This window comes from Aedes aegypti, chromosome 1, assembly GCF_002204515.2.
Source record: "Aedes aegypti strain LVP_AGWG chromosome 1, AaegL5.0 Primary Assembly, whole genome shotgun sequence".
Classification (NCBI taxonomy): domain Eukaryota; kingdom Metazoa; phylum Arthropoda; class Insecta; order Diptera; family Culicidae; genus Aedes; species Aedes aegypti.
The window spans coordinates 127,837,131-127,864,947 of NC_035107.1; the positions used below are offsets into that span (position 1 = coordinate 127,837,131).

The 27,817-nt window shown below is 36.0% G+C and overlaps 1 protein-coding gene across 1 annotated transcript in view; it reads right to left on the reverse strand.

Moving 5' to 3' along the window:
* Positions 1–1,529: 1,529 nt before the first annotated feature.
* LOC5568674 (neutral ceramidase) overlaps positions 1,530–27,817 on the reverse strand; it is a 42,337-nt gene continuing 16,049 nt past the window's right edge. Inside the window, exons 3-4 of the mRNA XM_021847380.1 lie at positions 23,283–24,143; positions 1,530–2,713 (exon numbers count right to left, since the gene is read on the reverse strand). Of these exons, the coding sequence (XP_021703072.1) occupies positions 1,607–2,713; positions 23,283–24,143 (1,968 nt within the window). The 3' untranslated portion in view covers positions 1,530–1,606. The remainder of the gene's footprint in view (positions 2,714–23,282; positions 24,144–27,817) is intronic.

The following is a 27,817-nucleotide window of genomic DNA, read 5'->3' on the forward strand; positions in this document are numbered from 1 at the left end:
CAAGTGGAGCCCATTACAGAGAAGCACTCTACGTTGTCGTACGTAAAGCCATTGTGTTTACGACTACTACCAACCAAGTCGAGGTCGCTCAAGACGATCACGGGGAATCGAGAAAATTTCCTTTACGAAAAGAACCTCGACCAGCGGGATTCGAACCCACGACCCTCAGCATGGTCATGCTGAATAGCTGCGCGTTTACCGCTACGGCTATCTGGGCCCCTGTTGAGTGAGTGTTACGACATCTATAAACAAGTCGAGTCTAGTACACGACACTGAAGACGGCCTTACAGTTGAGGCCGAAATATGCGTATCTGTCAAAGGATACAAACTCTAGTGGAATTAAATGGTATAGTACTAAATTGGGTTTTTTCATCTACTTATAGGTATTCTACTAAACAGCTCGAAGATTTATTATCAAAATGGAGCTTGCTCAAGAGAAACCTTCCGAACAACCAGCGAAAGTGAAGGCATCACCTAGTCAAATGAATGATGCTCTTCTCTCATTAATGTTGAGCCGCCGCAGTACTTCAAATGGGAAATTCTTTGTTTGATGAAAAAATACGGGTGGAGTCGTTCTTTAGCAAACTAAAGTTGTGCTTCTCCAGCTCAAGCTGGATACACTGCGAATTCTCTAACGGTTTGACTGCACGCCACGTATCTTCGCGTATAAGCGCCTTTTTCGTGGAAACGCTGCATAACGCGTAATTCTGCCTTCCCCTCAATTTCTCCATGGTCGGTAGGGAATCTGAGCTTTCGAAATTCCGAACAGTTACTGTTAATTACATACCGCCTCGGCTGGCAGTTGACCTGTCACCTCCAGCTGTCTGCCTTCTACCTATTATCCTGTTATTAGGGCCATATTACACTATGAACCAATGCACGAGTTCACTTATTTGACGTTTGAGCGATGCCGAATTCAGTCGTTGCCATGGTCACGTAAATAACACGGCACCGCTCAAACGTCAAATAGTGAACTCGTGCATTGGTCCATAGTGAACTCGTGCATCGGTCCATTGGTGCATATGGACCTTCTTCTTCTTCTTCTTCTTGGCATTAACGTCCCCACTGAGACAGAGCCGGCTACTCAGCTTAGTGTTCTTTATGATCACTTCCACCGTTATTAACTGAGAGCTTTCTTTGCCAAAGTTGCCATTTTTGCATTCGTATATTGTGTGGCAGGTACGATTATACTCTATGCCCAGGGAAGTCAAGGAAATTTCCATTACGAAAAAATCCTGGACCGACCGGGAATCGAACTGAGACACTTTCAGCATGACTTTGCTTTGTAGCCGCGGACTATAACCACTCGGCTAAGGAAGACCCCAGGCATATGGACCTATTTTTTTCATTAAGCATGCTCCCCTACGCTGCAATTATTCATCGCTGGCGATCAGAAACGACCCTATCACACGTCGAGCAGCACCTTACGCGAAAAAATGCTTTCATTCAGTTTTTGTAAGATCGATAGCAACCATAAATATTGAGGTGAGGTAAAGGATTGTCATCAACGTCAATAATAAATACAAAGATTCCTATTAATTTGACTAGTCCTTGTTTCTGAAGTATTATCACAATTTCGATACATTTTTTGTAGCTCCTATCCTATCTATGAAATGCTAAAATTCCTAGTAGTACCATTATACGCATAAGTTCCGCCCAGAATATATCTCCAGTATCCAAAATGTTGTATTCTATAAATCCCTTCGTCTGTGTCTAATCCCGTATCCCATTCAAATTCGATATCACTATAGGCAAACAATGTGGACTTTCGGATCCATTTGAACTTGGTCTCCCAACTGGCGTCCGTAGCTATCACTTTCCACTGATCCTCTCCTATCTGCTTCTCGACCGTGAAATACGTCTTTTCGTGCATTAAATTGTTTCGAGGATTTCCTGCCACAAACGACGCTCGCACCGTTTCCCCTCGCGTGTAGCTCTCGTTGGGCTGTTCTTGCACATCTCCAAAGTACATTCGGAACGGATGCCCATCGTATACTACCCCTGTAGAGAGCGTAATCTGTTTGTAGTCTTCAAACGGCGGAGAAGGTCCTTCCTCAACGGATTCTCCGTTGATTATTGCTTTCATAAGTGCGTTGAAATGATGCAAATAGATTGTAAGAGTATGTGGCCCGTATAATGTAGATGCTCCTTCGTATCGCTGAATGGCGTACTCTTCCGGAGTTGCAACGTAGCTTGTATACATATTCGATAGTCCTGCTACCACAACTTTAACCTTCTTCCCACCAGCTTCCAGAGAAGCTTCCTCGATGGTCTTTCTTAAACGTCTTCCGGACATGGTTGTGAATTCAGCCGGAACAGCCGCTATGGCGAAGTCTCCCAACAACAAAATCTGCATTGGGACAATCTTCGGTTGCGTTTCATACGAAAATGTCGTACGACCGCTAGCCACCAAGATGGGCTTCGGCGCATGGCAAGTCTTATCTTCCGCTGTGGGTACCGCAATCAAATCCCGAGCCGTATTCCAGAAGGTGGTGTCGGTGAGCATTGCCTGCCGGAAATCGAATGCACCCGGACCGTCGGTGGTTCCAGCGGCAAAACTGTATCCCATCGCAGGATAGCATCCGTGCACTTCTTCGCTGCGTTCGTTTGTGCGGTTGTAGTACGGTACGGTTGCCGTGGTCATGTCGATGAACTTGTGAGCGAACGCTATCGGTCCGCGAATCTCACGGGATTTCTTCGAGCGAAGAAGTTTCTGGAAAAAAGAGAAATTGTTCGTTTAGTTGCAATTTTTATTGTAGAAATCAAAATGGGAATTATTATTAGGCAACTAAAGATCTCTCAGAGCCGAACACTTCCCAATATAATACACCATTCAGAACTTGATAAATTATGATTCACTCAAGTTGCTAACCAAGAATAAAGAGTAGCTATTTCGAAGTAAAATATGTAGGGACGTGTAATAAAACATCATTGAAATGTGTAATTTAAGAATATTACGAATTTCAATGTCGTAGCCAAGATTTGCTTGCTGGCTGACGAATACCTAAAATACTGTTCTCATTTTTTTTGGCATAAAGCTAAACACTATGTAGGATTTCAACCCTCCTTATTGTATTAAAGAGTTTGCACTGTGGAGTTCATATCAATATCTCGACTAGGTAATGGATCCAATTGAAAGTTTTGGACGGACGAAAAATTCTGAATATACAGGATGGCCCATTAAAAAATGCGAAAATCGTCATATAATGTTTTATGGTACCGTAATCCGGGGTATCTTTGATCAGCGGGGTAACATTGATCGGAATGACTCATCTCGTAAAAAGTTCGTATCATCATTTATTGATGGAACATTTCCAAATGACGAATGGTGCTTCTCTTTCTTATATTCATAAGCTAATGTAAGTGAGGGTTTTTGCGAAAATTGCGTTTACATTATGCGTAAATTTGTAAACTTTTCAAAACAATGATTTCAATGGGTAAGGATGACATTACCAAAGATTCATGTCTCACATAAGTTCTGCAAACGATATGAGCAAGGAAAATGAGGTTCTTACTAAAAATGGCATCGCCAAAAACGATTCCGTTGTCAAAATTTTTATAAGTATGCTCAATTAAGCAATATTAACGAATTACTGTAAAGAACATAGAATTCCCTTAGGAAATTGCCTACTCTCTCTCTCTCTCTTTCTGGCATTACGTCCCAACTGGGACAAAGCCTGCTTCTCAGATTAGTGTTCTTATGAGCACTTCCACAGTTATTAACTGAGAGCTTTCTTTGCCGATTGACCATTTTTGCATGTGTATATCGTGTGGCAGGTACGAAGATACTCTATGCCCTGGGAATCGAGAAAATTTCCTTTACGAAAAGATCCTCGACCAGCGGGATTCGAACCCACGACCCTCAGCATGGTCATGCTGAATAGCTGCGCGTTTACCGCTACGGCTATCTGGGCCCCTACCTTTAGGCGTATTCCGTGGTTCGAAGTGTTTTTAATTTTAAAATAACTCAAAAAGTAAATGACTTGTAAGCGTTTGACCTTCATATTCGGCTTCGGGGGCCATGAATTAAGTAAGTAACGATATTTTCAATATTACCGAACGTTGTTTACATAGGTGATCAATGTTACCCCATATCAGCTAAATCAAAAAATCACTTAAAACATTTTTTATACATGCTTCAATCTTTCAAAAAACAAAATGCAGTATATAGTCACGAGCTATGGGTGGCAGTACTTGTTTTAAAAATATAAAATTTGCAATATTTGCATTTTCAAACGAAATATTTAAGAAATATTCAAAAAAATGATCAATGTTCCCCGGATCACGGTACTTTTTATATGGAAAATGCAAACGAAACATAAATGTTATTCATTATGTGTATTGTTTAATCTGTTTAGACTATGTTTTTCGCTTTGGACATGATTTTTATCTTTTACTTTCATTTTACTAGAGGGTAATTGGAAGCATAGCTTCAAATTTTATCATTCAGTCGTCGAGTTCAATATCTTTGTGATGAAAGCTTCTAAAATATCTGCGGTGGGGTGAGATAGGACGTTAGGCAACGATTTGTCGTTTCGATTGTGGTGTTCACACATATGGCCCCCTGTTAAGGTGAAACTCCTTTGAATCCACTAATAACTGTATAAAAGTAGTGGTACACAAAAAAATATTCTCCTATTAGTTGGTAATAGTGAAATTATAATTGATAAGATGTTGTTGCCAGTAATCGCTACTTCAATTTGAGTCTTTTCCCCTTCGACTAAATAAGATTGCTTGATGTCGTACGTAACCATCAACGTATCTGACAGCCCTGCAAGCGAGCAGCCGGCGTAAAATTAGAAAAATAAAAAAGCGAAATGCTGTGATCAAGTGATTGTTTTTAGCACGGTTTGGTGAAATTTCAAGTTGTTTCCATCAGAAATCCACCAGTAATTGTTCTTCAATTAACAAGTAGTGAAAGTAAACTGTGTTGGAGGTTCTACGTTTAGTGAAAGTGGTAAAATTCGACGAAAAGTGTTCTTCGTTCGCAGGCGGTTAAGTGTAAACAATTGTAGCAAAGTGAAACGTCCGCGTTGGAAATTAGCACGATTCATGAAATTTCCACCAGCTACTAGTGTTAGAACTACGGAAATCGTGAGGCAATAGTGTTCTGATGTCTCGTTAGCAATTTGGGAGCGAACTTAGTGTAGGTAAGTGAAATATTTTGAGAAATAATATGGACTTCCAGAAATGTGTTTGTATATGTGAGGAAGCCATTTTCACTGCCATGACAGGGATTCCTTCCTATATGTCCTTAAAACAAGTTTACAACTTCTATTCATTTCTCTCGTCTCTCGCTTGTGATAGTCCATTTTACGAGACGTTTTTGAACAGCTGATCGCTCATTTTATGAATGCAATTTTGACAGAAAGCGGTGCCGTAACGTGTGAAAGTAACAGCAATATCATCAGTGTTGTCGTTTCGTAAAATGGACTATTCTATCCATCTTGTCATTTCATTGCTATTTCACCAATGATTCTTCTGGAAATTCATCGGAAAGTGTTCTTGATTTTGAGTTTACCTGAGATTTTGTTATTCTACCGAAAACACCATTGGGATTCTTCAGGAACTAGAATTATTCTCTTCTCTTCTGAATACCTTTCTGGAATCCCTCTGAAGACCTTTCTGAGAGTTTCATTAGAATTAAAGAGTGGTTTACGGAAGCATCTCAAGATGAAAAAAATCCAGAGGAATTTCTGGAACAAATGAATAAGGATTTTTGTAAAAATCTGGAAAAATGCCATGAGATATTTCACAGATATCTAAAAGAATCCCAGAAGTTATTTCGGAAGAATTTCTGGAAGATTTTCCGGAAATTCCCAGGGTTTTCTTTGGAAGAATCCACTAAAACATCTGTAAGAATTACTGAGAATTTTCCTGCATACTTCTAGAGCGATGTTCATAAGAACTGTAGAAAGATTAACGTATAAATTTCAAAAGAATTTCGGACAATTTTTGAAGTAATTTTCGGGGGAGCCTCAGAAAGATTTCCGAAAGGATTTTAGAGGTGTTTTTAAAGAGGCTGTCCGGAAGTTTTCTATGAGGTTTTTCCATTATTGTTCAAGAAGGATTTCCTGAAGATTCCATTAAAAAGTCCAGAAGGTTTTCATGGAAATTAACTGATAAATCGCAAAAAAAAATCCTGAAAACTTCTCGATTCCTAATGTTTTAAAATACAAGAGGATTTTTTTTTTTTTTTCAAAGAATCGTAAAAACATTTCTTGGTAATCTCAGAGTGATTTCTGGAATAATTCCAAACGGATATTCGAAATTCTCACAGGAAGATTTATGGATAATTTCAGATAATTTCAGTATGAATTGAAGAAAGATTTATGTGAAGGTGCCAGGAGGGTTTAAATTGACAAACAATTCCAGAGGATTTTTTGCAAAAATACCCGATAGGAATTTGGAAGAATCCCAGAAGGGTTTTTTGAGAGAGTCCCACAGAGTTTCTTAAAAGATTATCTGAAGATTTTCTGTAAATTTTTAATAAAATACAAGCAGAATCCCAGAAGCCATTCCGGAATTGTCCAAAAGGGATCTTGGGACAAAACAGCTACAGATACATTTATGAAGGAACTACGAAGGGATTTCCTGATAAATTTCAAAAGGATTTCCCCAAAAGGATTTAATGACGATTACATGAAAAAATTCAGAGGAATTTTTAGGATAATTTCAGAGAAATTTACGAAAGAGTTTTTGAGGGATTCCAGGAAGAATCCCAGTGATATTTACCGAAGAATTTCAGGAGGATTTTTATAAGAATCCTTATCTCCGAAAGAATCTCGAAGGAAATTATGGAAGAAACACGGAGAGTTTTTCAGGTGATTCCCTTAAAGGGTTATGCACAAATTACGTCACGCTCCAGGGGGGGGGGGGGGGTTCAAACCAAGCGTGACAAGCCTTACAAAATTTTCGGAGGACTCATACAAAAAGTGTGACAAAGGGGGGAGGGTGGTAGGGGGTCGAAAAAGTTCAAATTTAGCGTGACTTAATTTGTGTACCATCCCTAAACGGTGTCCGGAAGAATCCCAGCGAAATTTCTTGAAGAGTCTTAGAGTGAATCAATTAATATGAAATCCTAGATTAACTTCCGGAAGAATCTCAGAGCAATCGATTGCTATCGAAAATCATCCATCATGGGATGTCCGGTAGACCTTCACATGAATTCCAGAAGAATCCTTAAAGAATTTCCGAAAGTCCCTAGTACTGCAACTAATAGGGTAAATTATGTATTTTGGACAGGCTAAGGATATGTCTGGAAATGGCGATCGATTAACCGCCTTAGATACTATTATTTTGTTATGTTATAATACTTGTATGCTTAATGCATCATTGTTCTTTGAGTTTCTGGAGAGAAAAAGCTTACAAACTGTAGCATTAGCTGCCAAAATAGCGTTTTTAGCGGCCTGTCTGTTATACATTTCGGACATCAAATATACATTTTGGACACCCTCATGTGAATATAATTTGGACAGAGGCGTTATATCAATATCTATTCAATGGTTTCTTAAAAAGACGGTCATATCATAATATTCTAAGAGTTCACATGTGACTTATGCATTTTTTCACTAATTGGATGTGTATATTACTGATAATCAATAATTTCATTAAATGCAAGCAAATCTCATCAGATCCACGAAATACGCCTGCAAGTATGCATGCATGCGACATTCCAGTGCTTTTCATCAGATGGCCAAATTATAACAACTGAACAAAAACCGTAATCTATTTTGGACACCACCTGATTTATGCCTTATATACTCATGTTAAGATTTTAGATAAACTTAGCTTCAATTTTGGACATATTTTATCATATTTCCGCTTTTAAACTTTTTATGAATGACAATTCTAAGCGCTATTATTGCGTTTAATGTATGTTCTTGAAATGTACATCCTCTTGCATTCGTAGGTTTCACAGATGTTCTGTTGATACAATTTACAATTTTGATATTTTTTACGACAATTTGTAATTGTAATGAAAATGGCAATCATTGATAAGTAGCATAGTGTATTATTAATGCAATACATGATTTTCCGTGAATAAATTCCTCATCATCTCATTGTAAATGAGCATAGAACGACCAGCCTGTCCAAATTATATGCATGTCCAAATTATATACGTTACCCTATATTAACATATAAGTAACATATAACATAAATACACTATGTACATGAAAGTTACATGGATGACGAGCAATGCTCAAAACATAATTACAAATTGCGGCGAGCTGAGTTATTTGCACATAATCCGATTTGGAAGCGGATCAACGGTATCAAAATAAATAAAAATAAAATTATAAGAGAACGCGTGAAAAATAAGAATTGACTGCTCAGAATACATCAGACCGATTAACCATTGTTGTGCACTTCTAAAACAATTTTTTTTTTATTAATAATATTTTGTGCAATATTTTTCACGCAACATGTGATACTAGCTGATCGGCAATAGTCATCGTTATTTCACAGACAAACAGACGTAACACTCTAATTATTTTCATCGTACAGCAGAATAGCGCCCAATTCTAATATTTGGTAGTTGACCGACGGGCCACACGTGGCGCTCGCATCACTTTTGTTAGAGTTTGACGTTTGCTCACTACCGCCACCTAGTTCACGGTGGGCCAAATGAGGTATTTTTAGCATTGGGCATAAATGTTCACGTGACTATGTTTTAAATTGATAATTGTTCTAGTATGTTTGTCTTTGTTTGTATGTTTGTCTGTGGTTATTTCTTTCGAAGCACGCACTCAAGAAATGAATCTGGCCATGATGCAATAACTACAATGGAACAATGCACGCGTTCACTAATTTGACGTTTGAGCGGTGCCGAGTTCACTAGTTTCCATGGTCACGTAAATAACACGGCTCCGCTCAAACGACAAGTAATGAACTCGTGCACTGGTCCGTTGTCGGCACGTTCCATCAAATTCATTCATCAAAACCATTTTGGTGAACATAAAAACACAGCTAATTTGAGGTCATCTTTCCAACATTTTGTTGTTCGGATAATTGACAGACACCCTGTAAAACGAATTAAACCGTACAGTGGACCTTTTTTAAACAAATTGACAAGTAGGGAGTCGATGCCGGTTATGGACCCTTTGCGTATTATGGACCCCCTACAGAAAAACATAAAATTAACACTCGAAGCAACCTTATTCCTATGAAAATCTACCGGGTGAACTTCGATTGCATTGTTAGTCAGCAGTTTCATACAAAATATTTGATTTGAGAAGCATAAATACAGATATTTGAACAATTTTGTAAATGTTACCACACAAGAGGGTCCATAATACGCATTTCCAGGTGGGTCCATAATAGGCACGTCGGCAGCGAGCTGGATTTCATGGGAATCAAATGGAGGGTCCATAATAGGAAACGTCAAATTTGTAAACATTCCAATTATACACACTAAGAATTTATTACCGAAGTCGGTAAATTTTACTAGGTTTTTGAACAGCAGGGTTTTCTCGGTAATTTCCTGAAGAACTGAAAGCTCCGTAAATCGACAAGATTCTCGAGCTGTCATAAAATATGCTGGTTTAGTCAGTAAAAACTTTCTACAGTCTCTTACTGGATTTTTCGGTAAATTAAACCTATTTGTTTACCATAATTTGCTGATTTTTTCAGCTTTGAATAAGAGCCCCCTTCCAGCCCATATTTTTGTTGGTCCAATCCCAATTCATCACCCTGAACATCCAAAGCACTTCCATTATGATTTTATATGGAGAAGCTCGTTACCTCTGAAAGGAATTGAAAATCGGCAACAAATTGTTTGTCTTAGGTTGTGCATAGTTCCGGCTTCTTACCTAACCTCAACAAATTGGTGCTGTGATTCGATTCCGTAGTTCACGACTTTTTGAATACACTCGATGTCTATTATCTTGATATAAAACAATATACTGCCGATAATCCATTCCTTACCTTGCACCGAGCCCACAGGAATCAGCATTCAGAAAGTAAAACGGTAAAACTGCGTTTCGTATGGAAGCAGCTCATCAGCTTCGCACATACCAACTTCTGATGCAGAATCTATATCTGTAATTGTTTTTGTGTCAAATTCTCCCATGTGCTGTTTTGTTTTCTTCGCATTTTAACGAAAAATTCGGTAAAAAATAATTATCACTGAAAGTCGGTATTTTGATTTTACTGACTTTTTAAACTTACTGACTTCGTACGGCATTTTCAGAATATCACTGAACGATCAGCTAAAATAGTTACCGAATTCAGTAAAGTGATAATTTTTTTGCTGAACATCAGAAAATTCGAATGAAAAAGCGGAAAGTTCGGTATTTTTTGTAATTTACGGTTCGGACACCGTAAAAAATATTACCGAACAGATAAACTGAGATTGAGTGTGTAGACCACGGGAGGGTCCATAATAGGCATTCGGACAACAATTTTCCAAATGTATATTTCGGAAAAATCGAATGATTTTGTATTTTTCATAGGCGTACTTTGAAGTAAAGACATTGAACTTGTTGTAAGACTCCACAAAACGCATATCAGTCTGAGATATTGTGATGGCAAATGTTCACTGACTGATATACAAAACCTGAATACTTTTGAGACAGGAATACGCTCTTCCAGCCAAAAAGTTTTTGCATGAAACTTTTATTTTTGTAATAAGCACTTTGGAAGAAATTATAAGGGATGATTGAAGTATTATTTAACGCAAAATTGTTCAATTTCAGAACCCCCCTCCTTCCTCCACGTTACAGAACTATGGAAAATTAAAAAAAAAATTGTATGGACCGTTACACTACGGAAGACTTCCTCCCTCCCCCTGTTGCGTTACATTTTTTTTCCTTGTCTGTAGAGCCTTCTACCCACTGCGTCCAATAATTAGGAATATTGTGGTATGACCCATATTTAATTTTGTGCTCATCAAATATCCTCTCACAATTGAGATGTGGTGGACAATGGTTGATGGAGCACGTTATTCCAACTAGGCTCAACTCGTTTTATAAAGTTTATTACCCTGTTTGGATTGCATTGCCAAACTTCGGAGGGCTCTAATAACCCTTTTCCAAATATTGACAACCTTTGATTGAAAAATGCTCCACAGCTGCAAAGCAAGTGTTCAGCGGTTTCGTTTTCGTTCAAACAAAATCGACATTCTGAGAATTGGATTTTTCCAATCTTGCTGCTCGGGCAGTGACCAGTCATCAGACCGATTATTACCCTGGTATTCTTTTTATTAAGATTTTATATGGCCCGGGCTTTTGACAGACTGGGTCTAATAAATCTTTTCGGGTGTCCGGCCATTTGGCCGAACGCCGTTTGGCCGAATGTCGTTTGGCCGAACGCCATTTGGCCGAATGCCATTTGGCCGAAAGGGTCATTTGGCCGAATGCCGTTTGGCCGAATCATGAACAAAAAAATCAAATTGCTACAACGCTGATGTGTAGGATTCATAAGTGTGACCAAATAACTGATAAGCTAATTAATTTGTTGATTTTTATGATGTGACGGGACGTCATGTTTGTCACTATATAAGAGCTCCAAGAGAATGATAACATCGACCCTTTTATTCAGGACGAAGTTGTGAACTCCACACTTCACGTTAAAACTCTGAGGTGATGATTGATTCGCCACTTGATTACCAATGGTGTAATAAGGTTTCAAGTGTTTTTAATGATTTCATCAGTAATTTTCTCTTCTTTTAAACATAGGCCATTCTTTCTAGTTATACTGGTTCCATTACTATCGGCAATGACTGACCTTATATTTTAATTGGGAATTTTTCTTTCTTTAAATCATCGGCAATTCTTTGTTGTTGTACTGGTGAAAAAAATTATTATATGCATTGCACTTATTTTAATTTTCATAAGAGATTTATCCTTCTTTTGTTAATAGGCTGTTCTTTCAAGAGGGAAATATTTTTCATAATTAATTTAATTAAAGCTTAAAATACGTTCTTTTCAAAACATATTTTTTTAGCTCAAGGGTTAACTTACACACTCCGAAATCATGCGATTTTACGTCTTTTGGATGTATACACTCAAATAAAGATTTAAAAAAAAAAAAAAAAAAAAAAAGTCTTTTGGATGCACATATAAGAAGCGAGCCAAATGACGTGAATTTGTGTCTCATTTTAAATACGATGGTGTCTGATTCGGGAAATTTCAATCATAGCGGCATCGTTTTCATGTCCTTCATCATCTAAAATTACATTTTTCTTTCAATACATCTTTCAGAACCCATTTTTACGTCATTTCATCACTTACATAATGTGCCATTCAGTCATAATGCGAATTACGTCCGGAGTGATTTTCATTATTTTTAAGAGTGTAGATGAGATGTCATTCTCCTCCAAGATTAAAATTACAACTTGGGAACTGAACACTGCACCGTTTCTTGAATATAGCAACGTCAAAGAAGTACACTGTTTCTCCGTTGTGAAAAGAAGAAGCCAAGACTTGTTGATGTCAGAACTATGACATATATTACTTGGTACGAGATATCGAAGCAAGCCGATCCAGCAGAAGGACGAATAAGTTTTAAACTGTTTCAGTTACTGTCCAAAGTTCAAACGCGATGCCAAAACATCTGTTGGTGGCTATTACCACTAGCATATCAGCTTACATTTAGGATGTTCTTCTTTCAGCTCTGACTGTTTCTTCAACTAGCACTAAAAAGCTTATGTATATCAATGATGATATTTCCTATTTTATGAATAAGCTGAATAAGTTCTTTGAAATTCATAATAAATTCATGCTAACTGTAGTTCACCATTGTTTTCAATTTCGGCCAAACGGCATTCGGCCAAATGGCGTTCGGCCAAATGACCCTTTCGGCCAAATGGCGTTCGGCCAAACGGCATTCGGCCAAATGGCATTCGGCCAAATGACCCGGAACCATCTTTTCGCTTGCTTGGCTGTATCCGTGGCATTCAAATTAGTTTCTACCATGGACATTTCCCAGTTGCGTTACATAACATTTGAATGATCCCTAACATAATAAAAGAAGGTCATAATAAAAAAAATCTGTTTGAAATTTGTTTCAATTAAAAACATAATTATTACACAATTTGTTACGAATGAGTTGAGAACAATTACTTATACAAGAGGCCATTTTTTTCATGTACAGAAAGAAGCAAATTTTGTTATAATTCAGTTACGGATAATCATTGGCGTAGCTAGGATTTTTTTCTGGAGGGGGCCTAGGGGGGGCCTACCAAATACTTGTTTTTCTAAAGTACTGTCAACAGCAATAAGTAGGATTTTCCCAAATTTCGTAATTTCAACGGATTTTTATTTATTTATTATTTTGTTCTATTTCACGGCACATCAGTGATATTTGTTATTTTCAATTTGCACAACATTACAATTACGATTACAATTTTGTAATCCAGTCAAGATTTCTAGAAAAAAAAAACTTACAAGGAATGTCCTTTGTGATTCTCCCACGAATTTCGCAAGTACTTAAACATGTGCTTTGAAGAGATTTCTTTGAGAATTCCTAAGGAGATTTGTTCATGAATTGTTTTCGTTGTTTTCAGTGCTTTCTTAAAGAACTTATTTATTAGTTTTCACTGAGTTTGTCCTGGGATTCCAATGGAAAATCATTTCCAGGCTTTCTGATCTCACCAGAAAATTGCTCGAACACATTGGATTAAAAAAATCTCTTGAAGAATTCCACCAGAGAATGCATTAGAAATCCTTTTAATGATTTCTCCTGGAAAGTCCTCTACGTACTTATTACATATACATTCCAATTGTAAGTTCGAAGAATCTTCCGGCAGTTCATTTATAATTTGTTAGGGATTGTTAGAAATTACTTAGAATTTCTCCAAAAATAGTACTAAAAAATCTAGGAGTCTCACCATAAATGTCTTCAAGATCACTTAGTTAGTAATCACCCTCAATATTTTTTTTTTTTTTTCAAAAATTTCAACTCTAACATTCCTAGGAAGTTCCTAGCGGAATACGTTCACCTGTTTTTTAACTCTTCCGCGAAAATACTCAAATTAGTTCAGGAGTTTTTTAAAGAATTATATTATTGTTTCCCTAAGATTCTTCCGAAAAATTTACCAGTGATTCTTCCAAGTATTTTCCAGAGAGTTTTTTCTTTACATTTTTTTTACCAAATGGGAATTTTCAAAGAAAGTTTTTATTAAATTTACAGTTCCATCAAGTATTTCTTCGGGCTCTAGAAATAACTCCAATTTCTCCAAATCTCAGGATTCTTCCATAAATAACATTTAAAAATGTATTAGCTATCCATATTAAGATTTTTTTAGGTAATTGCTTTACAAACTCCTCCTACGAATCACTCCATAAAAAATAAACATGCAAAAAAAAAATTGAAAAAACTTTTTTGGTATTTTTTTTAATAATTGCAGTTTAAAAATAATTCGCGAAAAATTACTAAATTCCTGTCGTTTAATTCAAGTAATATATCGTAGAATTTCTGAAATTTGTTGACAATGTATTTCAGAGAAAAAATGTCCATGCAGGATTCACTACAAAAATTCTTGCTCTTTTTCCTTCGTCTTCTATAACAGAAATTGATTAGTGTTAAAATGGATGGAATTTCAACTGAAAGTATTTGTTACTAAAATCTTACATAACATTTTGTATGACTCCACAGTTTCATGATACTATGTTGAACATATTAATGTAGAGCCCATTTTCCTAACCTTAGAAATTCCAAGCAAACTTTTTTTAAGGGTGTATTATCGATTATTTTGTAGTACTGTAGAAATTTAACGCGAAAATATTGTTGGTATTTTTTTAAGAACATTATGGAAGATATATTGTGGTAAAATTCGTAATGTAAGATTTTAATGAGTTTTAATCGTTGGGTAAACTTTGCATTACTTTGAAAATTTGTTGAGGAATTCCTGATGGGATTTGAGAAATCCAAAACCATACGTATAAGAATTCTGCATTTTTCAAATTACCATAATTTACCTTTTTATAAATTCTTTGAAATGTTGGTTTTAGTAGTATGGAATGATTTTTGTACGAAGTTCCTCGAAGCGTCATGGGAAGGAAGGAGAAACAACATATTGTTGAAGCAGGTAGAACAATAGATGGGCTGGGCAATGGTACAATGAAAATTAAGTTAAGGACTGTTCACTTTATAAAGTGGACATCTTGAGCATGCTGTATCTTTTTAATTTATCAATGAAATTTCAAGCGGTTTTTTGCACATAGTTCGACTAGTATTGTACAATGTTGTGATAATAAAAATTCTCCAAAATAATTAAATTTCAAGCGAATATGGCACAACCATTAGAACGGTCGATTTTTGGAGGTTATCAAAATTGTTTGGATTGTTTGGAAAATTCGACAATTTATATTTTTTATTTTCAAAAAAGACTTGTTCTTCGAAAGCATTATCAATCAGAAGCCTGATTGAAAAAAACTATTTTTGAAACAACAATTTTACAGATAGAATAAAACCATTTTTCCCCTATATTTTTCAGAGAAAACGATTTAGAATTTGAAGGGAACTAATATGAGTAGAATTTTTTGGTTAAAGTTATGTCCTGACGGAAGTCCTAATATAGTATCAATATGAAAAACAACTTACGCCTTCATAAAGCTACTTATCTAGTCCCCACGTCACATTTAAAGAACATTAGAAACACAATTGCTTTATTATTAGAAGACCTTTCAAATTACAATGACAATCATCAAAATTGGCAACACTGCTGTAATAAAATCGATTTAATTTTCCACATATTATTTTCATAGTATGTTATTCTGAGATTACCAATTGAAATATTTGTAGAAAACCATTTACAATTTGCTGTAGATCGATAAATATGCGTACACGATTTTAAAAATATGAGACTTTTTAGTAAAACTACCATATACAGTAAAATTTGTACTTAAGACTATGGTTTAACGCACGATTTAGCTCTCGTTTTTACAAATATATTTTCTTTAGTAAGCCAAACTAGTTTTGAACAAGCTTTCTACTTTTCTCTTTTGCTGGGAGTGAAAGGATGGTGTATCAGCAAATTTGGCCATAAATGGGTAAATCGCTAAAGTTACCTAATGTCAAAGAATGGTGGAATATAATTGATTTTTTTAAAGCTATACCTTCAGTGGGATAGTAAAAAATACAAACATACAATTTGTTCATAAAAATTAGGATTTTTGTTTTGCGAAAAATAATGTTAAACTTTGACGAACAGCTTTTCTTATGATTTTTTGGAAAAAACTATTTAGCTCATCAACCAAAAGCATTTTCTAAGATTTTATATTTTCATAGCATTATAGAATAATAGTTGAACGATGCACAGAAAACCGATTTCGGTTTTTATTGATAAAAAGATATAGCATGAACAAAGTGTCCTCTTTATAAAATAAACAGACCTTATTATTTATAACCTAGAAAATTACAGGATAGTTGCAACCTCTCTAATGAATTTACAAATAAAACAAATTTCTCAAGAATTTTCATCAGAATCTCCTTTGGGAATTGTCTTCGGAATCTATCCTTCCTTGACTTCTGGTTTTCTGGAATTCTGCCAAAAAGCCTCCTAAAATTCCGCCCTCGTATCGCTGAAAAATGCAAACCAAAAATATGGATTCTGCCAAAAAAATAGTAAAATTATTTCTGAAGAAGTTTTTTAAAGGAAGATCAATACAAATGTCTTTATGAATATCTTAATAAATCCTCACTCCTTCCCTGTTATTTCGCTACATGGTTCTCTACAGATTTCTTCACCGCTATGCTTATTTTGGAAGCAAAAATTTCCTGGAGTTTTTCAACTAATTTCCTCCGAAGATTCGCAGGCAAGAGACATTCCAAAAACAATTTTCTTTTCAATTCTTGAATAATCCGTGGACTTGAAGCAGAATATCTAGAAAGGAAAACATTAGAGAATTTTTGACACAATTTTTTATGTATTTTAGAAATATTTCTCAAGGGCTTTTAATAAACTTCGTGAAAGAATTAGTTATCAATTTTTTGGGAAAACTATTTGAGGGAACAGAAGAATTTCTTAAACAACTTTCAGCGAAATATCTCAGTATAAGATTTGACAGAATCAATTATTTTTAGAGGAATGCTGAATTTTTACAAGATTAGGTAATATTTTTTTTTTTTTGGTTAATCCGGGATTATATTCCGGAATCAGTTTTCCAATAAATAGTAGACATAGAACGAATGTCCATCAGGAGGAAATTGCTTTGAAAGTATGAACAAGTCCCACTCGATTAATTTTCAAGAGATTTTCAAAATTTCTGAAGCCACCTTTCAATATTTCTTCAAGAATTTCATCATAATAAAATTTCATAGAGAATGTCGAAAAGTGTTTTGGAAAATTTTAGAAAACTTGGCTATATACTGTCTGAGAAATTCTTTTAGTAATTTTGTACATTTTTTCAATATTTTTTTGGACATTACCTTGAGCAGGGTTTCCCCCTAAAACATGAGAAATTATAATGCAGTGAATATGCTGCTTTATGCTGAAACAGCATTTATTTAGATTATTCAGAAAAAAAAACGAATTTTGGGAATGCAATCTCCTAGATATTGCCTTTTTTTGTACCACGATATTTTTTGCAACGGAAATGTTGAAAAATTGCGCTTATTGCAAACAACAAGAAGCTATTTCTAACAAATAACTATTCAATCGACGGCCGGACGGTTAAGATTCCGGTTGTCGCGCGATTCACCGAAGTCAGAACCGCCACGCTGATGTTGTATAAGACAAGCGAGGTTTCATCACTATAGATGTTCAACATAAAATAACGTTACTATAGAAGAGATTTTTGTCAATAACAAGAGTCATGTACATTGAATCAGAAGATTTCGCTTCATGTTAAATAGTTTTTGTTAAAATTTTCATTTTTATTATCATCAAAATTTTCTGGGGGGGGGGCCTGGATGATTCTGGAGGGGGCCAGGCCCCCCTGGCCCCCCCTGTTCCTACGCCAATGCGGATAATATCAAAATAAGTTATATATGTGCTTGATTTTTAACTTAAGAGTGTTGTTTAAATTATGATATTTTGAATCAACTTTAAATAATGTCAAGAAAGTGTTGTTATAACTTTGTTATTTCAACTAGTAACTGTTACAATTCTGTTGTAATCTACTGGTCGGGAAGATACCTCAATAAATTTTGTAGTAAAATCGACTTGATTTATTTTTTGCTACGCAGTAAAAAATATACTTGTTTTCAATTCATGTCATCTAAGTTAGGTAAAAAAACTGAAGTAAATAGAACATGTTTTAACCATTATGCATAAACATACAATTATGCTAATCATGCTGACGCACAGAACTGGGTGCTCCAAGAACTCAAAGGCGCTTGAAAGCGTTGGCGCTGGTTAAAAAAAATGCGCACAATAATCAGGGTGCTCTCCTTCGCAGCAAATTTTGCGTGCTTCTTTTTGTCGAAGTTCTCGAAAAAGAAGCGCAAATAACTCATCTCACGCTTAAAAATTTTGTTTTCTTTTTTCTGGAGGCATGGCGCCATTGTCTAAGAAGTCAAGCATCACAGTTTGTTATACACTCCCGTGCATAAGTTTGGGTTCACCCCCTAAAAAACATGCAAAAGTGTTCAATCCATATCTCTGCGATTACGCGTCTAATTGGATCTCTCTTGGCCGCATTCGAGAGGCAAAGAGTTATTCTTAATTCGTATGTATTTTTCCAAAAACATTTTTTGTATTTTTTAACCTAATTTTTTCCATAAAGTTGTGACATATTTCAAAAAGCACACTGAAAAATCATATCTAATTTTTTCAGCATTGGATCGACCAAAATTTTAAATCAAAGTGTCATTAGAATCGTAATCTTATATTCTTTGAAGAGACCCTACGAAATTTTGGCGGAAAAATCTGGAAAGTATTCAAAATCAATGAAACAGTCAGTCAAGTCATCGTGCAAAAGTTTGGGTTCACCTGAGCCACACGCACATCTTTTTTGTCAATATCTCTGCCATTTTTCAACCGATTTTAATAGTTTGAGAGCAAATATTGGCGCGTTCATGATTTGATTGAGATTTCACAGATTTAAGTAAGTTCAGGTGAATCCAAACTTTTGCACGATACACCATACTGAGGGGTGAACCCAAACTTTTGCACGATGACTTGACTGACTGTTTCATTGATTTTGAATACTTTTCAGATTTTTCCGCAAACATTTCGTGAGTGCCCTTCAAAGAATATAAGATTACGATTCTAATGACGCAATGTTTTAAAATTTTGGTCGATCCAATGCTGAGGGAATTAGCTATGTTTTTTCAGTTTGTTTTTTAAAAAATGTCACAACTTTAAGTTAAAATTTAGTATACAAAGTTCAAAGAATGTTTTTATAAAAATACATGCGAAGTAAGAATAACTCTTTGCCTTTCGAATGCGGCTTAAAGAGTTTCAATTGAACGTGTAATCACAGAGATATGGACTGAACCACTTTTGCATGTTTTTTAGGGGGTGAACCCAAACTTATGCACGGGAGTGTATATGTGAAGCAGCGTAAATGTTGTTTAGACAGTCGACTCTCCACATCTCGATATCGAAGGGACCATCGAGATAGGGAGAGATCGAGACAAAGAACATATTTTCAATGAATACTAGATTAAAAACTGCTCTGTTGTCAGGAAAATTATAAAAATAATTAATAACCAGACGTTATTCCATGTTCTTACACGGTTTGCAATATTGATTAGGTTATATATTTCATAAACTGACAGCTACTAGAGGACGTCATTCCTATTAACCTCGAACAAATATGATTTTCACATAAGTAAAGAGACTGTCTTGTTGTGTGTCTGCCGTGGTGTTCTTATATTACTAACAATCACGAAAATCTGGTCTAGTATTCATTGATAATGGGCATATTGACTTGTGGAGAGAAAATTTGGAATGAAATCGAGATATGGAGATACAGAGATATCGAGATATGGGAAGGAAAATTGTATGCAGAATGAAGGAAATTAAAAAATCATCAACATAGGGAAAGATATCGAGATGTTTGTAGAACATCTAGATGTGGAGAGTCGACTGTATATTTTTTTCATTTGGTTGGTTGGTTACCATGATGATCCCCTCAACCAGCTTTTCAAAGATTTCTGTTCCATGACTCGATATTTTAATGAATCGATGATCCCTTCAGATATCGACTCATGAATGTTTGACTGTATATACGATATACGACGAGACTTAACGAATCAATTGGAGGATCTTCAACAAATATCTGGAAGGGTTTTCTAATGATATTGCTATTTGGAATTCTAAATAGAGTCTTTGTGAGATACTGTAAAAAACTCTGAGCCGATTATTTTTTGAAAATCATCGATAGGTTGAAATCTTGTGAAATCTTTGGTGGATTTCTTGGTAGACATTTGACATATACTTGAACAATCTCGGTTGACGGATTCCTAGCCAGATGGCAGATTCTTAGCGAGAAATATTGGCAAAGTTGGTTCTATGTGAGGGAAATACCAAACATCATCCTGATAAAATCCTTGTCAGAATTACCTGTGACATCAATGGACGTAGGGGCCTTCCTTAGTCGAGTGGTTAGAGTTCGTGGCTACGAAGCAAAGTCATGCTGAAGGTGTCTGGGTTCGATTCCCGGTCAGTCCAGGATCTTTTCGTAATGGACATTTCCATGTGTTCCTTGGGCATAGAGGCATAATCGTACCTGCCACACAATAGGTATACGAATGGGAAAATGGCAACTTTGCCATAGAAAGCTCTCAATTAATAACTGTGGAAGTGCCCATAAGAACACTAAGCTGCGAAGCAGGCTCTGTTTCAGTGAGAACGTTTATGTCAAGAAAAAAGAAGAATCAATAGACGAATGCTTGAACAAAGTATTGGTAAAATCCATGAAGATACTATTTATTAAGAAATTCCTAGAAAAGTTCACTAAGTCTTTTCTTAATCCGAACAAAAAATACTAAAGGAATCCAATTAAAAATTTTAAGAGAAATTCTTCAAAGAACTAACCAATCTTTGAAAAAGCATGGTTGAATTCCTGAAACCATTGTTGAAAGAATTCTCTCAAGGTCACGATGGTGTTACACGGGGTTTTCAACCAGACTATTTTTGTTAGATTCTACATGTCGAAATATGAAAAACCCCAAATCCTTTCGGGTGATGTACCAGTGGTGTAGCCAGGAGGGGCTCTGAAAGGGGCAACTTTGTACGTATATAATGTTATTGAGCCAATTGAAAATTTGACAAAAATATACTTCCAGTATTTATTATGCGGGGCCCAGATAGCCGTAGCGGTAAACGCGCAGCTATTCAGCAAGACCAAGTTGAGGGTCGTGGGTTCGAATCCCATCGGTCGAGGATCTTTTCGGGTTGGAAATTTTCTCGACTTCCCAGGGCATAGAGTATCTTCGTACCTGCCACACGATATACGAATGCAAAAATGGTCATTGGCACAGTTAGCTCTCAGTTAATAACTGTGGAAGTGCTCATAAGAACACTAAGCTGAGAAGTAGGCTCTGTCCCAGTGGGGACGTAATGCCAGAAAGATGACATTGACATTATTGTATATTTAAAATGTAGTTTTTCTTGCCATAGGCGCAATCGGGATGGGCTTTGTTTTGTTATACTATTAAAAAAAACACATTTATTTGTTTGTGAATACCTACATCTACTTACATTTATTTGGGTATCTATATTCAATTCTAGTTACACCTATGGCATAAAAATACATTATAAACATACATTATTGCCAATTCTGTTCATTACTATCACAATAAATTATAGGATATCTTTTTTGACAAATTTTAAATTGACTCAATAATATTATATGCATAAATAATCGACCCTTTCAGAGCCCTTCCTGACTACACCACTGGCCCAATACCCGAAAGGCTTTGGGGTTTTTCATACTTCGACATGTAGAATCTGTTGTTTAATAATACGTAAGAGCATGGCTATATCATATTTAAACTTTAATTTTGAAGATCTAAATCTCATCTCTTTCATCTCAATACTACTATACATACATGACATCATGCAGGATTCTTTTATACACAAAGGGGCTTCTGTTTGTACAGTTTGATAATTCAAATTGCCTAGAGCCCGGAGCCGACAAGATCGAACAGCCATTGATAACCAAGTAGGTACATATGTACTTACACGATTTTATCCACGTGATCAAGACAATGATATATATATATATATATATATATATATATATATATATATATATATATATTTTTTTTTTTTTTATGCTTTATTTTTTTAGACAATGATATAAAATCACCCTATGCAACCCAATGGAGATGTAAGAAACAACGAGATACAGACAATTACTTTTAGGGCATTTTCATTGATTATGCGAGAAATGGTTTTTCATCGTAAAATACATTATCTCAGAGCTTGAAATTTTTCGGCAATGCATTATTCGGGTTTGTGATTAATCCAGGAAACAGAAACACCACTTAGAAAAATAAAGCCAAATGCCTCTCAAACCTTTTCTATAGCCAACTTTCGTAAGAACGTGGCCAGAGTAACTCACGATTTCGTTAAAAAATAGAAATGTCCTCTTTTCCGAAATTTTCGTGTGGTGAGCCTATGTATACCGTTTTATCTCAAATTCCGACCGAACAGACTCATATTCCGAACACTCGGTTTCTGTATGGCGATTTGGTTGGAATATTTCGCTGGAATATGTCATCTTATCTAGGAAACGGCAGCCAATTACAACTCAATTTCAATGTTCTTTTAGCTATTTTATACCTTGGGAGCTGTAATGATTCTCTAGTTCGAAGTCAGTGACCTCAGCTCAGAAAAATTTATTTGCAAAGTTTGCATTTGAATACGATTTATTCGTGCTGTTTGGATTATGAAACAAGGTAATTACAGCTCACAGTCAAGTTTTACGAAGAAATTGAAACATCTACATACATCAACTGATTTATGTCTATCAAATGCATTTGAAGTCATTGTTCGTCTTAAGTGTTCGGATTATGGGTCAATACGGTACTTAGCCCAAAAATCATTCATAACAAGGTTGGCCTCGCATAAATATACGAAATTATTGTAGTCTCTATTGCATTGTACTTTGCAAGTTACAAATGAGTTATTCCATTCATCTCAAAATCCGATGGTACATGCATCGTGTTCGAAATACCATTGCCTGCGGCAAATTCTATAAATGTAGTTACGAAGAGTAAACCGGCATATGAAGAAATTGACTACGTGCTCAAGCTCGTGTGCTCTGCTCTACCAAACACGTTATGGGTATTCCACTCAACATAAAGGAAAGAAGTTCTTCCTCAGGGAATGCATTAGGAGCATTCTGATCCAATCATCAATATTCTACGTTAATTTAACTTACCGATGCCGCGTTGAAAATCCGTTTCGCAATCAGTCTGGTACTGTCGAACATATCTCTGCCGGGCCCGGAAGCTATGCATGCTCCTGTCCCACTGGGACAGGAAGATGTTAGTAGATCGCACGGAAGACCTGTTTTTTCACACTTCGGTCCCATAACATTGGGCGAAACGTCACCCAAATTGGACGCTGCCATTGCTCCCACGAAGTCTCCTTGCCCCGGCAGACTGTCCGGGTTCATCTCTTGCTCCAGAAGAATCGACGCGTATCCAACATTGTCACTGGACAAGAAACAGTTTGTTTTATTCATCGATGTTGGATGAACGGCGAACCAATTGATTGCGCCCAAAGGCTTTCCCTCGTTATTGGTTAGCTTGAGTTGTACCAGCTTCTTATCAGTGTAATCTTTATAGAGCATTCGTTCTTCTTTAGGATTGTTTTCATAGGCGCTGGGACTGCGGTTGATGTTGGCATCGGCAACCTCCGTTTCCGCTACGTAAACCCTTCCTTCTTGCATGTTTTCATGTGCTCTTACAATACTAAGCGTGATTCCTTCGACGAGAGCATTGAAGTTCTGAGGCACGAACCCCAATGAGGCAATGTCGTACAGGAACGACATCAGAAATCCCGATGGAACACTATGGCTGTGCGTTCCACTAAGTACTACGTTTTCAAAGCGATACAGATCTCCATACTTTTTCTGCAGCAAATCTATCACATCTCGTTTTACGGCGTGACCCATCATGCCGGCATCTGCGCTGACGAACACAATCCTCTCCCCCAGCTCATCCTCGAAAATGAAAGCTCTGGAAAACTGTCGCAAATGGATACCATGACCACGCTGAGAAAACTCCGCGTAGCCCATCTGCAAGAAAAGGTGAAACAGGAATTAGTCGATGATGCAAGGTGAAATGCACTTTCTCTGCACAAGTCAAACCTGTTTGAAGGCGATGAAAAACAAGTTGCACTCGGTGCTGGATTACAGTGTTTCTCAACCTATATATGGGAAAATCACTCACAAATACAGTTAACTCTCCCTTACTCGATATTGAAGGGACCATCGAGATAGGGAGGTATCGAGATACAGAACACATATTTTTCAAAATTTAAACTTTTTATTATTTTGACAAAATACATTCAGAATAGTTATTTTAACGTGAAAAACAAAACAATTTTACCACATTTACCTATGTGAAAATATTTTAGCAATCTGCAAAAATAAAACATTTTAGCATCCAGAAATTGGCAGTAATCCTTCATTTTACTATCAATTTATTCATAATAATCAAATTCATGAAAATTGTAAACGTTTGGAGGACATTTGGAACTTTACATGAAAATATCGAGTTAGAGAGGTAAACTTACTTGGGAATCTGAAACAGATAGCATCGAGTTAGAGAACATCGAATTAGAGAGGTATCGACTTACAGAGGTGTCAAAGCATGCTAGATTGAAGGGACCGCGCTTTCCATCGAGTTAGGGGAAATATCGAGATACAGAATATCGAGTAAGGGAGAGATGACTGTAGTATACAGCTTTTTTTTAAGGAAGGAGGTTTCAAGCGCCCAAATACTGTTTGGCGATCAAGCAGGTTCTATCGATCGGTGGCTTATATTTTTTGGGAATCATTACACAGTCATGGTTGTTTTGTACATATCATGCGTATTTCTCCCCGATAAGCCACACACATGATCATTGTAAGGACTGTTCATTTAATAAAGTGGACACTTTGCTTATGCTATATCTTTTTTATTTATTGATAAACTCGTTATTGGTTTTCTGTGCATCGTTCAACTATTATTCTACGATGCTATGAAAATATAAGATCTTAGAAAATGCTTTTGGTTGAAGAGCTAAATAGTTTTTCCAAATTCTCCTAAGAAAAGCTGTTCGTCAAAGTTTAACATTATTTTTCGCAAAACAAAAATCCTAATTTTTATGAACAAATTGTATGTTTGTATCCTTTACTATTCTACTAAAGATATAGCTTTAAAAAATAAATTATATTCCACCATTCCCTGACATTAGGTAACTTAAGTGATTTACCAATTTATGGCCAAATTTTCTTACACCATCTTTTCACTCCCAGCAAAAGAGAGAAGTAAAAAGCGTGTTCAAAACTAGTATGAATCATTAAAGAAACTATATTTGTATAAGCAAGAGCTAAATCATGAGTTTAAACCACACTCTTAAGTATACATTTTACTGCTTATGATAGTTTTACTAAAAAGTCTCGTACTTTTAAAATCATAAATGCATATTTATCGATCTACAGCAAATTGTAAACGGTTTTCTCCGAATTTTGCAATTGATAATCTCAGAATAACATATTATGAAAATAATACGTGGAAAATAAAATCGATTTTATTACAGCAGTGTTGCCAATTTTGATAATTTTCAATGTATTTTGATAGGTCTTCTAAGAATAAAGCAATTGTGTTTCTATTGAGCTTGAGCTTGAGCTTGATTGGCCGCCCGTGGATGCACTCCAGTATCGCCAGATCAGCTGCACTTACACAAGGAACCAACCGAATGACTGCTTGGGACTAACAGGCATCCTCAGTGTATAAGTGCTGGTGATCTTCTATTTTTAGGCAACAATGGCACCTGCCACGTCAGAATGCAGACCAATGAGGGGAAGGGGGAGGAATTGATGATGCATTGAACTGACTCCCACGTAGACCGTATATTCCACTGCATCCACGTCAGTTCATGCGGGAGGTGTATGGATTGGGGGAAAGGCATGGCAGAGAGGTTTGCTTTTGTGGTTAGCAGACTGCCTATGTATCAGGCGTAAGAAAGGCGTGCGCGTGGAAGTAGGAAGCGTTAGGGAAACGGTTTCTTGTCCGTCTCTGGTTCTAGCGTTTGCTATGAACGAATAGTTTGAGTGTGATATATTTAGAATGGAAGAGATAGAAGCAAGTGAGAGATATACAACTACAACATCTACAAAGTACGAGGAAAGGGACGGGCCTGGGATTGAACCCATGACCTTCCGCATATGAAGCAGAAGCGGTAGCCATCAGACCACCAACCCCGTCTTCTAAGAATAAAGCAATTGTGTTTCTATTGTGCTTTGAATTTGACGTGTGGACTTAATAAGTAACTCTATGAAGGCGTAAGTTATTTTTCATATTAATACTATATTAGCACTTCCGTCAGGACGTATTTCAAAAAAAAAATCTACTCATATCAATTCCCTTCAAATATTTTTCTTTAAAAATATACGGGAAATGATTTTATTATATCTGTAAAATTGTTGCTCCAAAACTAACTTGATTTTTGCATCATGCTGCTGATTTCAAAGAACAAGCGTTTTTAAAAAATAAAAAATATAAATTATAAAATTTTCCAGCCAATTTCTAACAATCATTGATTTTGATAACCTCCAAAAAACGACCGTTCTAATCGTGGTTCCATATTCGTGTGATATTTCATTATTTTTGGAGAATTTCTATCATCACAACATTGTACAATACTAATCGATCGATGTGCGAAAAAAAAAACGATTGAAATTTCATTGATAAATTAAAAAGATACAGCATGCACAAGGTGTCCACTTTATAAAATGAACAGTCCTTATATGAACTGCGTTTTTTTCTTTTTTATCCGTTTTGTTATTTTACATACCGTAAAACGGGGTAACTTTGATAATGCGGATAACTTTGATAATGCGAGACTCTCAACATACTAAACGAAATAACAAAGTTCCTATTAATCTGTTAAGCAAAACGAATGCAAAAGTAAAGAGTATTAGTATGACACTTCACGTTAAAGCTATTTCCGTTGGAATCAAGTACATTTGAGGATTTATATGCAAATATGGAAAATTTATAAGATTTTAGCAATTTTGAAATGCTCTCAAACAATCTGTTCTACTATCACTATTTGATGAAGTCACAATGAGTTCGTCACTTATACTTGACAGCCTAGTTATAGTAGAACATGAATTTGGTCTCAAATCTCTTAGCGAAAACCATTTTTACAAACTGGGGCCATTTTTGTAATCTAAGTCAGACATTTCCATATAGCGTTAAACGCCTAAAGATATGCAACGCCCTACAAATGTTCTGTAATTCATTCAATTTTGTTCGAGTGATGCTCCATTATCAAAGTTACCCCAAAACAGAAAACCGACTTTCGATTATATGAAAAATTATATATCCATTAAGAATAAATCTTGCTATCAACTGGAATCGATAGTTAGGATACCAGTACTTGTTTTAAAAATATGAATTAAAATTCTTTGAAACAACATGCATAAATATTCAAGTTTTCTTCGAAAAAACTATCAAAGTTACCCCGTTTTACGGTACAAAGATATCGACCGTGATAATTATATTTTAAATTTGTTTATCGGCATTAGGCTGTCTTGGTAGTGTCATTCTAAAAACACACCAAGCCGTTCCCATAGGCGACGTTAGCCACAAGGAAGGACTTTTCAAGTTATACTGTTTCATATGGTATGCCCTCTTCAACATCTAATCCAATTTCTCTCGCCGTTCCCTTACGGTACCTATCCATCTAGTATTCATTGCT